General features: G+C 41.9%; 1 protein-coding gene across 2 annotated transcripts in view; it reads right to left on the bottom strand.

Annotated features, from left to right (window-relative positions):
• Positions 1-83: 83 nt before the first annotated feature.
• The window catches only part of SCG3 (secretogranin III), a 39,603-nt gene continuing 22,761 nt past the window's right edge, over positions 84-16,925 (bottom strand). For both annotated transcript variants that reach the window (XM_031002414.3, XM_031002415.3), the window contains 2 exons: positions 7,684-7,764; positions 84-1,678 (listed from right to left, as the gene is read on the bottom strand). In XM_031002414.3, the coding sequence (XP_030858274.1) occupies positions 1,560-1,678; positions 7,684-7,764 (200 nt within the window). In that variant the 3' untranslated portion in view covers positions 84-1,559. The remainder of the gene's footprint in view (positions 1,679-7,683; positions 7,765-16,925) is intronic.

Below are 16,925 nucleotides of genomic sequence, written 5' to 3'. Positions count from 1 at the left end.
TGTGGTCTTGCTGACTTCAAGAATGGAGCCACAGACCTTTGCGGTGAGTGTTATAGTCTTAAAGATGGCACGGACCCAAAGAGTGAGCAGTAGCAAGGTTTATTATGAAGAGCAAAAGGACAAAGCTTCCACAGCGGAAGGGGACCTGAACAGGTTGCCGCTGCTGGCTGGGGTGGCCAGATTTTATTCCCTTATTTGTCCCTTCCCATGTTCCGTTTTTGCCCTATCAGAGTGCCCTTTTTTTCAATCCTCCCTGTGATTGTCTACTTTTAGAATCCTGCTGATTGATGCATTTTACAGAGTGCTGATTGGTGCATTTTACAAACCTATTGCTAGCTACAGAGCGCTGATTGGTGTGTTTTACAGAGCGCTGATTTGTGCATTTTACAATCCTCTTGTAAGACAGAAAAGTTCTCCAAGGCCCCACTAGATCCAGGAAGTCCAGCTGGCTTCACCTCTCACTAATACACAAATTACATATTATGTTATTTTTACAGTTTGAAACAAATATATAGAAAAATATGTATGTAATTAATTTACACTGAATGATACATTTTCAAAGCATTCTCTGGTTTGGGAACATTAACCATTAACATTTCAAGAGGACCTTGGGCCACTGTATGTTTCCAGGGCTGTGTTTGTGGTGGGGGCTGAGTTGCAGGGACCTGAAGTTCATTAACCTTTTCCTCCAGGAAAGCTGCTCGACCAGCTTTGGATCACAAGGAAGGAATGATTTTTATCTCTATTTCTACCTTACTGCCTGGCCCTTTGCTCTCTGTTGAGAAACCTTGGCTTGGATCTAATCTAGTTTAGATAACTGAGATGTGGCATACATTTTTGCCTTGCTTTATGCAGTGTTTATGACCTCATTTGTCTTCTTAGAGAGTACATAAATATCTCTCTTTATAAGTGAACTCAATGTCTGAAAAGTCACTAATAGGAAGTGTTAAGAACAGGGGGAAATTGTTAGTATATCCAGCAAATCCTATACCCATTTACCTGGATCCTTTTTATGTCACTGAGCCTAATAAAAAGCCAGCTAAAAAGAGCAGCCAAAAAAGCAGATGGCTCCTCCAAAGCTGTGAGACTTTGAGAAAATGTGAATTTATTTCAGCTCCCCAAAGGGAACTGCTGGTGGAAACGACATCTTGTAACAGACATGCTCTGCAAGGTGCTTTAGTACTTGGCATGCCTTGAAAACAGAACCCCCTTAATTCTTCAGGGAGTGCTTATGTGGATGAGACAGTGGAGGAAGGGTGAGTTTTAAGGTCAGTCCATTAGAGGCTTTTTCAAAGCAACATATTCTGATTATAAAATATAAGTCTTTGAGGAAATAAGGATTCTGTATACAAAATCTCAGCTTACATACAACTTTACTTTCAGATAGTTTTTACGGGAAGAAAGCTATGTTTTAACCACTTGTAAAAGCTTAACTACTGTAAATTCAGCACTTTCTAATAACTCTTGGGTCAAAAAATTTTAATCACAGAATTAGAAGTGTTTTAAGCTATATTATGTTTTCTGAAACAGCTGAAAGACTCCTGGATCTTTTGCCATTTTTACAGGCTGCTATAAATGCGCTTGATGGCCTCGGCTTCTTCCTTGTCAAGGATGCCTTTCTCCACATAAGCATCAGCTTGTTTGTTGATGAAGTCTCTCATCTTTGAAAGGTCATAATCTGGAAAATATTATTAGAGCATAATGAACAAAGATCAGGAAAGGCCAATCCCATTACAGTGATTACCATTAACTGAGAAGCATTTTATACAATAACACAATTACCATTCTCCATCTTTCACATCGGGAGGCATTTTAATTCTTGGCATTTGTGTAGTACTTTGCAGTATAAAATAATATTTACATGTATTATCTCATCTGCGCTTCATCACAACCCTGTGAGATGTTCAGGTGGGTCATAACATCCCCATTTGACCAAACAGGAAATAGGCTCATGACCAGGGCTTTGCAAATTTTAATGTTTATACCAAACACCTGGGGCTATTGGGAAGTGGCAGATTCATATTCAGTAGGTCTGGGGTGAGGATCCAGGTTATGCATTTTAAACGGCTGTCAGGTGATACTGATGCTGTTGGTCTAGGAACCACACTTCGGGGTTAAGTGCCTTGTTCAAGGTCACATAGGTAGTAAAAGTTATGATCAGAACCGGGTGTTCTGACTTCCTGACTTCCTGACTTATACTAGGTTTAAGTCCATGTAGATGTGACAACCCACTTTTTTTTTCAAATTAAGAGTTACTTTATTTCATGCTGTTTGAATTGTATGCAACGAGCAAAAAGCCAAACTGTAAACTCTTTTTGGTTCCTCTGTCCTACTTAAACAAACAAACAAAATCTATATACATTGTCAAAACACCCACCAAAAATAAAGATTTCCGGGTAAGGAGGCTGCCTATGACACCTTTCTGAAGCCTTTAAAAACCCCCATTTCCCCTTGATCCTTTAAGTATTAAGCAATAACAGCTGTAAATGACTAGACAGAACGCTGCTTTCTGTTAGTTGGTAAGGAGAAGAGAAAGGAGAGAGTGGGTATAAAAGGGTGGTTTAGCAGCCACCCTTAGCGAGCCTGAATGTAATCTGAGCCTGGGTCACTTGGGTATCCTTAAGCTCCTATGAGAAAGGAAAATGAACCATGAAGGACCTCTCTACAATCACTAAGTGAGTGAGGCTTAGACAGGGCTTATATCCTCTCTGGCAAGCAGGACATCTGCTCCCTGTTAGGGCACAGCCATGAGGATTGAAAGGGAAATCCCAGCACTGAACACTTTACAGCCATCACCTTAATTGCCCCCCACAAGACCCCACGAGGGGTCCTCTAAACTGTCCTCTAAAAATGTACAGATGGTAAATTATCTGTACATCTGTCTGTCTGTCTATCTATCTATCCATCCATCCATCATCTAACTATCTATATAGGTTTTCGTCCATGATTCCTGGCTTATAACTCCCATATCCCTTGTTTCAGCCTTTTGTCATAATATTAGGGCACTTTGGGCCTCAGAAGAAGGCCTCAGGAAGCAGAATCTTTCTCTCTGACCTGCCAGCTCCTTTCACCCAGCCAAGGCAGGACTCTAATCTGATTGTGGGTCATAACACCCTTGATCCATAGAGGGTCCTACCCTGTACCCTGGAGGAAGGAATGTTGCACAGAGAGGCCAAGAAGAATCTGCAGAGATAGGCCTTACTGGGTTTAGACCATGTCCTTTTTGTCCAATCACATTCCTACATGGTTGTCAATCATGCCTATCCAATGAAGTCTCCATGAAAGGCCCAAGAGGACAGGGTTCAGGAGCTTCCAGATAGGTGAACACGTGGAGGCTGACAGGAAGGTGAACAAAAACTAATTCACATGCTGGAAGGGTGTTGCACCCCAGCTCCACAAGGATGGAAGCTCCTGCACTTCAGACTCTTCCAGACTTCACCCTATGTATCTCTTCATCTACTTCTTTATTTGTATCCTTTAAAATATCCTTCTAATAAACCAGTAAATGCATTTCTCTGAATTCTAGCAATCCTTTTTTCTTTTTTTCTTTTTCTTTGACAGGGTCTCACTGTTTTACCCAGGCTGGATGCAGTCATATGATCATGGCTCACTGTAGCCTTGGACTTCTGGGCTCAAGTGATCCTCCTGCTTCAGCCTCCTGAGTAACTTGGGACTACAAGCGCACACCACCACACCTGGCTAATTTTTTTTTTTTTTGAGACGGAGTCTTGCGCCGTTGCCCAGGCTGGAGTGCAGTGGCGCGATCTCAGCTCACTGCAAACTCCACCTCCCGGGTTCACGCCATTCTTCTGCCTCAGCCTCCCGAGCAGCTGGGACTACAGGCACGTGCCACCACGCCCAGCTAATTTTTGTATTTTTAGTAGAGATGGAGGTTCACCATATTGGCCAGGATGGTCTCGAACTCCTGACCTCATGATCCACCCACCTCGGCCTCCCAAAGTGCTGGGATTACAGATGTGAACCACTGTGCCTGGCCCACCTGGCTAATTTTTAAATTTTCTGTGGAGATGGGGTCTCGCTATGTTGACCAGGCTGGTCTCAAACTCCTGGCCTCAAGTGATCCTCCCACCTTGGCCTCCCAAAGTGCTGGGATTACAGGTGTGAGCTACCATACCAGGCCCACTCTAGCAAATTAACTGAACCCTAAGAGGAGGCTGTGGAAACCAAAACTTGAAGCCAGTCAGCCAGCTGTTCCAGAGGCCTGGACATGCAACTGGTGCAAAGGAAGGGGCACTCTTTTGGGACTGCGCCCTCACCCTGTGGTGTCTGAGGCTGACTCTAAGTAGATAGTGTTGGAATTGAATTGAATCAGCAGACACCCAGCTAGTGTCGGCTGCAGAATTGATTGCTTGCTTGGTGGTGGGGAGAAACCCCCACGCATTTGGTCACAGAAGTCTTCTGTGTTGATTGTTGTGTTGAGTGAGAGAACAGGAGACAGCACGTTGTTGTTTTTTCCACACTCATGGGTAAGCATTAGTATACTCATTTCAGAGACGAAGAAACAGAAAAGGGGATAAGTCACTTGCTCAGGTAGTGGTAAAGTCAGGTTCTGAATGCTGGTCATTGATTGACCATTCCATAGCCTTGTAGTACTGACTATAAAACATTTAACAGGTACAAAGCAAATGTTCAATAAATGCTCATTTTTGTTTTTGTTTTTCACTTTTCCCATTGTCTCAGGCACGAAGTAGAGAACGAAGCTGAACATACATTTTGCAGGCACCGCACCTAAGACGATGATTCCTTTATTCCTGACCCCTAAGGCACAAAGGGCACTTCTTGTTTATTCCTGGTTCATTAATACTGGCTCTGCAGAATAGGCTGCAGTGTCAACATCTTTAATGGAATAAAAGGCAGACTCCCGCTAAGTGATTTTAATGTGCATCAAAGTTTGAAAACCACTGCCTTGCCGGGCGCGGTGGCTCACGCCTGTAATCCCAACACTTTGGGAGGCCGAGGCAGGCGGATCAGGAGGTCACGAGATTGAGGCCATCCAGGCTAACACGGTGAAACCCCATGTCAACTAAAAATACGAAAAATTAGCCAGGCATGGTGGCAGGCACCTGTAGTCACAACTACTTGGGAGGCCGAAGCAGGAGAATGGCGTGAACCCTACAGGCGGAGCTCGCAATGAGCGGAGACCGTGCCACTGCACTCCAGCCTGGGCGACAGAGCGAGACTCTGTCTCAAAAAAAAAAAAAAAAAAAAAAAAAAAGTGCAGACTCTCAAAGACAGATGTGAAGAGGTCCAGTGATTTGAATGGACAAACAGGCAAATATTTTGCTTTCTTTTGAAAAGGAAAAATTGTTATCTTTATGATATGGCTATTACTGTGTGCAGTGGGAAAACCAGCATGGTGCAAAGGAAAGGCCCTTTGGTCTAATGCCAACTCTGCCCTAGCTGGGGGTTAGGAGACATAAGCCAGTAGCCATCTTGCTAACCTTAAAAGAAGTTTTAAGGTTGTAAGGCTCAAAGGAGAGAAGGGCTGTGATTCGCTTTTTAAAAGCATATTTTTTTAAGGCTACATAAGATTTTCTTATTATCCTCACTATCACATCACATGGACCTCCCTTTCCTGGGTTTGGGAAGGGGATTCAGGTCACGCAGTCCCTTACCAAACAAAGGGTGGCAACAATGGTTAAGAAAGGTCAGAACTAATAGTAATTCTCCCTGCTTATACAGCTGCAGCCACTGCATGACCCTAGGACCCAGATCCCCCACAGGCTTTGAGAAGATGACCCCAAGTCAAGCCGAGCACATATGAGAGCAGTGGAGAAAGAGCTCTATTTCTGTCTTCAAGAGGGCATACTGCATATTTCCCAGAGACAAAAGGGAGCATCGAACCCAGTGCCAGTTTGCTAACAGAGCCTTCCATATGCAAGCACCAGAGTTCTATGCTTCACCAGGTTGGTCATTTCTGGAATGGGAACATTGAATTGCAAGATGTTGTTGATTATGACCAGGAGTCTGATTCATATGCTAATCAGTGAAAACAGTAACAAATACTCCAAATTGATGTACCATACAATTTATCATGGCTTTGGAATGTATTTTGGTACACAGTGTATTACAGTGATTCTAAGATGAACATTTTAATTTTAAAGTCTCTGCAGTCATTGATGGCATGTTGTAATTTAATGGCACATAAAACAATGGTGCATTTTTAATCAATGACAGGTTTGATGAAATATGGTTCATGTAAATTTTAATGTAACTGACAGCCTGGAAATTCAAATCATTTTGAACCAAATAAAGTATGCATGAATATCGATAATTATTGCCATCATCACTCAACTTAGAAGACCCAAGCTACGAGGGTGCTGAAAATACCTCTTTCTCCCTCTGTGCTGTATCTCAGCGGTTTGCAAACTTGGCTGCACGCTGGAATAACCTGGGGAGTTGAAAAAATACTGATGCCAGAGCTGTGTCCCCAGAATTTCTGATTTAGTGGTGCTGCAGTGCAACCTGGGCAGTGGGACATTTAAGAAGTTCCCCAGGTGATTTGGATGCACTTTAAAGTTTGAGAAGCATTACTTGTTTCTTTGGAAGGCATCACTTTGCAACTGCTCTGGCCAGATACCTGGGAATCATGTCAGAATCCTCCTTCTCCACATGGCTCTTGAGTTCCTCCCTTCCTTTTTATTTCCTCTGTTGTCCCCTGGTTTACAGCCCCATATTCTGCTCCAGATCTCTCTGTCTTACCTCCTTATCTCTCTGCTGCCTTCTGGGGTCTTATTTTTTCAATCTGTAGTCACACTGCTGCCAGATGGATTTCTCAGTTCTTAACCTAATTAGGCCCCAATTTAGGCTCCCTTGGCTAAAACCAACCTTCCCTGAAGGGTGCATAAATGTCTTCCTGGCATGGCTACTGCCCACTTCCCAACCCTGTATGCTGCTCTTCTCCACAAACATCCAGTGTTCCTGGGGACATGAATAGCTCCAGTTCCCGGAACTACCCCTCCGTTTTGTCCCTTTATGTCTTGGTACCTAGTGTTCGCTCTGCCTCCATCTCTCCTCACTCGGCAGATTCATCCTTAACTTTCCAGGGAAGACTTGTGGCCCTTCTCTCAACTGTCTCTGTCCTAGTGTGAAGATCCACCCCATCTTCTCACCTCCTTGGCAGTAACACACCTATCCATGACATCACTGAGCAGGGCCAAACATAGCTCTAATGACGCTGTGCATTCCTTGGGCGGGACATCTCTGGGACTTAGAACAGGGCCTGGTTCTGTGTTTTGCTTTATGTAAGCGAGTGACTGCTTTTGTGACTGCAGGGTGCACAAAATTTGTGCTCAGAAAATGCCTTTGTTTAAAATACTCCAAGAAAGGGGGGCTAGATAAAACAAGACTGGCAACATTTGATAATTATTGAAGATGGGTGCTGGAGACACAGGGATCCGTTATGCTATTCGTTCTACGTTTGCTTGACATTTTTCATAATAAAACGTAAAAGAAAAGAAAACGCCTTTGCTTGAAAGGCTAGTTTGAATAATAAGAGAAATGGAGGTTCTGTTCCCCTCTGTATCTGAGAGGTGACTTCAGTCTTTTTTGGGCTCTGCAGGGAGACTTTAGCACAGTCAATTTGACTGTGGGAATTTTTATATAACAAGAGCCCCTGACAAATGGGTGAAGTTTGCAATGTACAACCACACTTGGTCCTACCTTCTTTATTTCCTTTTTTGTCATGTTTCTTCAACCATTCAATATTTTTTCTGATGGCTTCCAAATAGGCTTCTGTTTTTCCTGGAAGAGGTAAGAGAACTATATCAAACACTCAGGAAATATCACTACATCTCATTTTAAAGACCACATGTATGTTGAAAACCACAAATATTAGACTTATGCAGCATTTGCAAGGTTGTTTCCCTAACTAGGTAATGTACATATTTGTATGTGTCTATGTGTTTGTGTGTTGAGGGGTTTAGGTCAAGGAGAGCAGGTGCGGATGAGGTTCCAGGAGGAAGAATCAAGTTGGTAAGTGTCAAGGGGCATGATTCCCACACACAAATAAATCCACCTTGATGTCCTGGCAGAGAAGAGTTTTGATTCAGTTTACTAGATAGATGGGTCCTTAGATTAGTTCATTTCTGGTTAGGGATGGTTCTTCCAAACTGAGGAGCATCATCAAGCCAAGGACTTGAATGAGAGTGGCAGATACTTAAAGATTCCATCACTTCAGTTAAAAGTCCAAATTTGTGGCTTTGTGTAAGCAGCTCTAAGTCTTCTGCCCAATTCTGGCAGGGGGCGGGCAAAAACTTAGACAAAGAGGCGACCAGTGCCTCACTTCAAGGTTTGGATGGCAAACCTTAGAAATGGCTCTAATAAAACTCCCCAGGATGTAAACACTGTTCGATGGGCCTCAAGTGTGGCATGCGAATACCAGGCATCACTCATGCACCTACTCTGTGACGCCCTTTACCTGCACTGATGTCTGCAAGCGGATATTACCATCTACCGAGAGATGAGGAATCTGGGGCTCAGAGAGTCGAAGTGAGTAGGCTAAGGCTACACAGGAAATAACAGCTGGCATTTGGACTCTGATCTGCTTAGGTTCCGCTACCTGCATTCTCTGCAGGATAAGACCTCACCTTCAGACATGGACAGTAATGCTGCTTTGTTCTATATCAAAGAATCAGCCACTCTCTTAACCAGGTGAGGCCCTAAAGCTTAGGGAGTCAGCACCAAGAAACCAGGTGCTCTAGAAAGTACCAGATGGCCTACAAAAAGAGGCTTTCAAAGTCCAGGGCCTCTGCAGAAGCAATAGCTGCAGAGCTCAGTGTGGTGACCACCCCATTCTGAGCCCCATCTGAGCCCTCTTACCTCTACTCTACTGCACAGCCCTCTTGGTTGAGCTACCTGTACTGTGTGCTTATCATGTACTGGGGACTGCTTTATGCTCCAAAATGCATTGTCTCATTTATTCTTCACGACAACTTTTTGAGGCAGTCTTATTATCATCCCCATTTTACAGATGAAGACACTGAAGCACAGAGACATAAAGTCATAATCACATGACTAATAAGTAGCAGAGCCAGGCTTGAACCTGGGTACCTCCAACTACAGTCCATGTACAATAACACTGCCCTAAGAGTTGCCCATGTTCCAATTGCCCGCACTGTATTTACCTAAGTGACTCTCTGAGCATCTTTCTTCCTGATCTTGAAGCCCACTCTTGCCTTACCACCGAAGATCTGTGTCATCTGGTCCCCAAAGAAGCACAGAGACTACTACACAAAAAGGGGTAAATGGACACCAGAAGAGATCCACAATTTTTAGTCCTTATTTACTTCAATAGTTGGTGTAGAAACTGCCTTGATTTCAGCAGTCTGGGAGGACAAAGAGGGAGGATTGTTTGAGGCCAGGAGTTCAAGACCAGCCTGCACAACATTGTGAGACCCTATCTCTACTAATAAACAGATACATAAATAATAATTTTTAAAATGCAGTGTTTTCTATTTCAAATTAATTCAGTTAGATAAGGCATTTTGAACAAAGAGAGAAATCTTAGTGCAGACCATTTCTAAACAATGCAACTTCATTATTTTAAAGAGTTTAAATCAAATTACTGATCCCCATAGGGCTCACTTTAATGAATAATGATTTGTCATTCGCTCATTAGGTAGTTAGGGCTTTTGCAACTTTTGAGTATGTCTGAAAATAGTCTTGTTCTTTACATAATATTAAGCATTTTTTCTACTATCTTCTCTGATATCGTATCATGATGTTAGAGCTTTTATGGGATAAGGAAAACCACAGCTTAGTCTGTTTAGACACTGCATTAAAAATTCCAAATTAGGCGAGTAAAAACAAATGAAGTTTTCGCCATCGTGGGGCAAACATTACCCACTCTCATGCCTCCCTCTTCATAGCTAGCTACTAGAGCAGCCCTCAACTGATGACGGATGAAATGGGTAGATCAATGCATCAGCTTCCTTGTTCCTCAGGCATGTTCTGCTGTTTCCCAGAAGTCTTCAATAGGATTGAGCTCTAGTCGCCCATGCTGAAGCTTGCTCATTATCACACCTTATATTGGCTTTTTTCTCTTCCTGCTCATGTACCTACCCTGCAGTGGTGCTTCCTGGGGTCACTTCCCAATGAAGCTACTTCACCTCAGATCCTTCTCTTAGTGCATGCCTTGGAGGGAACTCAACATAAGACAATTTGAAATAAAGGCCTTGACCAGGCTCTGTGGCTCACACCTGTGATCCCAGCAGTTTGGGAGGCCAGGGTGGGCAGATCGCTTGAACCCAAGAGTTTCAGACCAGCCTGGGCAACATGGAAAAACCCCATGTCTACCAAAAAAAAAAAAAAAAAAACATTAGCCAGGCGTGGTGGTGTGCATCTGTAGTCCCAGCTATTAGGAGGCTCAGGTGGGAGGACTGCTTGAGCCCAGGAGGTGGAGGTTGCAGTGAGCCAAGATTGCACCACTACACTCCAGCTTGGGCAACACAGCCAGATTCTGTCTCAAAAGAAAAATAAAGCAGAGGTCTCAGCATTATTGTATTAGGCTGCTTTTTGTTCAGGAACCAATTACCTATAAAAATGGTATGGAATTTTAAAAAGTATGTAATGTATGAAAAGCTATTTTATTCACTATATCAACATTATCAACTCATAACAGAGAATGAGTTTACTATAGCTTAAAGAAAATTGGACTGCAATTCATTGAGAGACTAGTATCTTATGGGTTATAACATACATGATTAGGACAGTCTCCCTAATTTATAACAGAACACCCCGTCATTCTCATCCTCTTTCATGCTTTATTTTTATCCATCAGAAGGTGACTACTTATCACCTTCTACTGTAGCATATAATTTAAGTTTATTGTCTTCCTCCCTTAGAAATATGTTGTTTGCTGATGTACCCTCTGCCTAGAACAAGACTGACAGAGAGTAAGCTCTCAAGAAATATTTGTCAGTGAGTAAATGGATGAAAGCTTTCTATACAGAAGCCAAATTGCAATTAGAAGATTGCCCAGTCAGCATGGAATCCAAACTAGGAAACTACATCTTAAAAAAACATATAAGCCGGCCGGGCGCGGTGGCTCATGCCTGTAATCCCAGCACTTTGGGAGGCCGAGGCGGGCGGATCACAAGGTCAGGAGATCCAGACCATCCTGGCTAACATGGTGAAACCCCGTCTCTACTAAAAATACAAAAAAAAAAAAAAAAAAAAAAAAAAATTAGCCGGGCGTGTTGGTGGGCACCTGTAGTCCCAGCTACTCAGGAGGCTGAGTCAGGAGAATGGCATGAACCCGGGAGGTGGAGCTTGCAGTGAGCAGAGATCATGCCACTGCACTCCAGCCTGGGCGACAGAGCGAGACTCGTCCCAAAAAAAAAAAAAAAAAAAAAAAAATATATATATATATATATATATGGCATAGATTTATCTCTGCCTTTTTTTAGTGAAAATGAATGATTTATTTGAAAGACTTGAAATTTAATGGATTCTAAACCTAAATGATAGCTATATCAGAAACTATTTTTTCAGAAACAATTTAAAATATAAATGTGATAGACATACTACATCCATATGTCATTTATTCTTCATAGAATTCTATTAATTAAATATCATTATTCCCATTTTATTCATGAAGAAACTAAGGCTCAGAGAGGTTAAATGACATGCCCAAGGCGACATAGCTAAGTAAGGGTCTGATATGGTTGGGCTGTGTCCCCACCCAAGTCTCATCTTGAATTGTCATTCCCATAATCCCCATGTGTCATGGGAGGGACCCAGTAGGAGGTAACTGAATCGGGGGGTGGTTACCCCCATGCTGCTGTTCTTGTGATAGTGAGTGAGTTCTCACAAGATCAGATGGTTACGTAAGGGGCTTTTCGCCATTTGCTCAGCACTTCTCCCTCCTACCATCATGTGAAGGAAGACTTGTTTGTTTCCCCTTCCGCCATGATTATAAGTTTCCTGAGGCCTCCTTAGCCCTGTGGAATTGTGAGTCAATTAAACTGTTTTCCTTTATAAATTACCCAGTCTCGGGTATGTATTTATTAGCAGCGTGAGAGAGAACTAATACAGGGTCAGAGCCTGGTTTTGAACCAAAATAAATATGGAGCCTTTAATGACTGGGGCTGGGTCAAATTCACCTTTTAGACTAGAGAAATTGAGTGCCCGCTCTTGTTGGTAAACTGGCTGACAAGGCAGTGGTTTTCTTTTTTTTTTTTTTTTTTTAGATGGAGTCTCGTTCTGTCACCCAGGCTGGAGTGCAGTGGTGCAGTCTCGGCTCACCGCAAACTCCGCCTCCCGGATTCACGCCATTCTCCTGCCTCAAGCCTGCCGAGTAGCTGGGACTACTGGCACCCGCCACTTTGTCCAGCTAATATTTTTTTGTATTTTTTAGTACACCATGTTAGCCAGGATGGTCTCGATCTCCTGACCTCGTGATCAGCCCACCTCGGCCACCCAAAGTGCTGGGATTACAGGCATGAGCCTCCGCGCCCGGCAAGGCAGTTGTTTTCAAACTTTGATGCACATTAAAATCACTTAGCGAAAACTTTTAAAGGCCCAATGTCCAAATTGCTCCTCAGACCAATTAAATCAGAATCTGGGACTAGGGACCAAACATTTGTACTTTTTAATGATCTTGAGGTGGCTCCAATGTGCAGCAAAGTTTGGGAACAGCTGCCACCAGTTTTAAGACCTCCACACGCTTACAAGAGCATTGGCAACAATGGGAATCACATCAGGTGCTCTTCTGCTCTTGGAGCAAAGCAGCTGGCTCATATTGACTTTTCTCTTTGCAGGAGCTGTAAAGCAAATCTTTTATTTACACAGTGTGCACTGAAAGCCTTATGAGAGTCGACTTTGGAAAGCTGGACTATTTTTTTCCTCAATTTATTTCAGCTTCCTTTGGAAAAAAAAATAGTTCATGGCTGAGGTAATAGAGCACAAGCCTTAAAACATATGCTGAAGCAGATGGGAAGAGGGCCAGAGTCGAGATGCAGCCTTGCTTTTCTGGCTGTTCTGGTTTTTAACACTATGAGAAAAATATCTTTTCTAAACATGAATTTGTCCTTACTCTACTATGCTGTCCTGACTCTCTCCCTCTGGGGAAAGTGTATAAATCAATAGGGTTGGCCTATTGCATACTGGATATACTAAAGACATTAGGTTTTGTAAAAGAGTGTTCATAAAAACTAAGTTTGATATAATACCTAAAATTATGTCAAGATTACATGATTGCACTTTTGAACTGGATGAAGCAAAGCAACTGATACTGACGCATGGGTGCTGACACAGGCCACAGAGCTGTGAGATTCAAGATTCTGCATAATGATGACATTTTACATGCCCATTAGATGCAGCATGGAAGACTGGAAGAGCACTGGATGAAGAGTCAGAAAACATGGGTTCAAGGCCAGCTCCACCACTCTGGCCATGAGATCTTGAGCAAGTTGCTCATCTTCTGGGCCTTGTTTTACTGATTTGTAAATCAAGCGGTGAATTCTAAAAAGGAGATTCATGATTTGTACATAAGAAAGAAATTCCCCTTTGCTGTCCTTGAAAAATCCATGTTGATATATAGCTCTCCCAAGCCTACTTGGTCTTCCTGACTCACTTGCTGACTCCCAGGGGAGAATATTGGACTCATTGTTTTTGGACATTTCTAGCAGAATCTCTGGAGGCTTGAAGGCAGGCGTGAATTCTCTTATGTTGCTTAAAAAATAAGTGTATCCACAGGAATTAGGCAATTTATTATCAACTTATTAAATAGGCTAACTTTTCTGGCTCCTGTAAAAAAGATATGAGGATGATAGGATATTTAAGTGAAAGTTATCTTAGAGATCACCTTTTCCAACCTAATTTCATTATCCAGCTGTAAACTTAAATGATAGCACTGGAATGAGTTTATGGGTGTTAGAATGCTTATTTCATCCCTTGGATGATTAAACAAAAAGACTTTCAGTGACTCACAGAACAGATGTGAATGAGTAAACATCCAACTGGCAAAAAGAACCACACTTAGATAATGAAATAAAGTTTGAAAGTAGTTTTCAGAGAGCAATTTACTTGAAAAGTTAAGCAACTTTATAGATTTGGTTGAAGTTAGAATAAATTATAATTTATTAGCATATCCATAAACTTAGGAATAATTATTGAATCAGTCAAAAAACTAGACCAACATTTAAAAATATTATACTTAATGTGGGTTCCTGTGGAAACCATAGTTTAAATAGTTTAAACTATTTTCAAAGGTGAATGTATCATTTTTCATCATTGGTAATGAAGTTGGATGTTTTTTACATTAAGCTTGAAATGAGATTCATAGAAACATGCTTTGTAAACTGAAGCATGATATAAATATAGAGTATTATTATTATTACTATTATTATTATTACTTATATTCCTCACAGGACCCAGTTCATGCTAGGCATGGTTAATAAACAGTTGCTGTGGTTAGATAGGGCTATCACCTCACACACCGCAAGGCCAAAACAGACTCCCCACAGATATTCCTGCCAATGTGTTCTGCTTATAATTATTTCCTTAAGTGGTTTTAGCTGGACCATTACCTCATCCCTTATTCTACTCTGTAACATCCTCCAGCTTTCTGTCCTGAAGGGATCCTGTTCTATCTATGTCTGGCTCATCAACAAGCAGGATATGTGTGCATGTATGTGGCCTGTGTTGCACTTGCCAGCATATGAGTTAAGGACTATTCTTGGGCCATTTCAAAGCTTGCTTGAGTCCTCAAATGCAGGAATTGGTTCTTATATTCCTTCTGTAGCTGCTTCCTAAGCACAGCGCTAGGCATGCCATTGGAATAAGTGTTTATTTCTTGCTGAATAACTGTCCCGGAAAACCCAGTCAACTCTGCCTCCACTCACATGGATGCTTTTCTTTTTCTACCTAGAGACAATGGGTGTTTTCTCACTAGGTTTTATAACAGGGAAGCAAAATAGCCCTTGAGAAAAGTGCAATGAAACAACTGCGAACACAAAGATATATGTCGGTATGTCCTTTTGGGGATTAATACATTTTTTTTTCCTAGAAATCGCTGGTCCTTGGCTTACACTTAGCTGGTGTTTTCCAAACTGTTTTAGAGTCAGTTGTCCTTATCCCAGAGTAATGGGGTCAGTGGTAACATTAATAAATTACATCTCTGAACAATAGCAGAGGGACTAATTTTAACCCCAAATTCCTGCCTTCTTTTTAATGTTTTAGGAGAGCCATTGCAAAGAATAACACTAGGCTGGGCGTGGTGGCTCACACCTACGATCCCAGTACTTTGGTAGGCTGGATGGATTGGGTGGATCACCTGATGTCGGGAGTTTGAGACCAACCTGGCCAACATGGTGAAATCCCATGTCTACTAAAAATACAAAAATTAGCTGGGTGTGGTGGCACATGCCTGTAATCCCAGCTACTTGGGAGGCTGAGGCAGGAGAATTGCTTGAACCTGGACGGCGAGGGTTGCAGTGAGCAGATATCACACCATTGCACTCCCACCTGGGATATAGATAGAGACTCTGTCTCGGGAAAAAAAAAAAAAAGAATAACACTAAATGGATAGAGTTTTAGTCTACTCTCTTCCTCTCTCCCCATTACTATCTGATGGAAATCCTAATGAAGGGGGAAATCCACTCTCATCATTGGTCTCCAAACACTCACATCCTAAATAGGCAATAGTGGACTACAGAGAATCATCTCTTTTATATTCATTTTTTACATGGTTTTCTTAAAAATAAACCAAACAGAAATGTCAGCACCCATTCCTACAGCCCTGTGCACAGTGATAGAAAGTGGTGTTTAAAGCACTGAGCATGTTACCCCAGCAAGTCAAAGGATGTAGCCTATGGCTCACTGGGTTCTAGGGAAATACGATTGCTATACATGGGTCACTTCCAGAGGGGATGATTGAGGCACACTGGGTTTCTGTTGAGGTGAGCTGTAATGCTCTATGCTGCCCAATTCCTGGTTCTCTGTCTCAGATCATAGTCCACTCTTTTCCTGGTTAGCTATTTTTAAAAATTTACCACTCATCCTCCACCTCACATCTGTTAGGATAAAAAAAAATCCAGAAATAAAAAGTCTAGGCAAGGATGTGGAGAAACTGGACCTCTTGCACACGACTGGTAGAAATTTAAAATGGTGCAGCTGCTACAGAAAACAGTATGGTGGTTCCTCACAAAATTAAAAATAGAATTAGCATATGATCCAGCAATTCCACTTCTGGATATATACCCAAAAGAACTGAAAGAAGGAGCTCAAAGAGAGAGATATATATATATGTATTACAACAGCCAAAGGTAGAAGCAACCCAAGTATCCATAGACAAATAAATAGATAAAATGTGGCTTATACATACAATGGAGTATTTCTTCAGCCTTAAAAAAGGAAGAAAATTCTGACACTTGCTACAACATGGATGAACATTGAGGACATGATGCTAAGTTACATAAGCTGGTCACAGAAGGAAAAATGCTATATGATTCCACTTATATGAGGTCGCTATAGAAGTCAAATCCATAGAGACAGAAAATAGAATGGTTATTGCCATGGAGTGGGGACAGCAAGAATGGAAAAGTGTTGTTTAATTGGTACAGAGTTTCGGTTTTGCAAGATGAAAAGAGCTCTGGAGGTGGATGGTGGTGACGGTACAGAAACAATGTGAATGTACTTAGGGCCTCAAAACTGTACAGTTAAAAATAGTTAAGATGGTAAATTTTATGTTATGTACATTTTACCACAATTTCAAAAAAGAGCTATTTTATATATATATATACACACATATATATACACACACATATATATACACACACACACACACATATATATATATACACACGCACACATATATATATATTTTAAAAAGAGTTTACCACCCATCCAGAGTGACCTAGGGTTGAATGGAAGTGTCAAAGCAGCCTGATTGGTCTACAGGG

Source organism: Gorilla gorilla, chromosome 16 (genome assembly GCF_029281585.2).
Source record: "Gorilla gorilla gorilla isolate KB3781 chromosome 16, NHGRI_mGorGor1-v2.1_pri, whole genome shotgun sequence".
Classification (NCBI taxonomy): domain Eukaryota; kingdom Metazoa; phylum Chordata; class Mammalia; order Primates; family Hominidae; genus Gorilla; species Gorilla gorilla.
The sequence above is the reverse complement of the archived record's forward strand: the minus strand, read 5'-3'. Positions and strand labels throughout refer to the sequence as shown.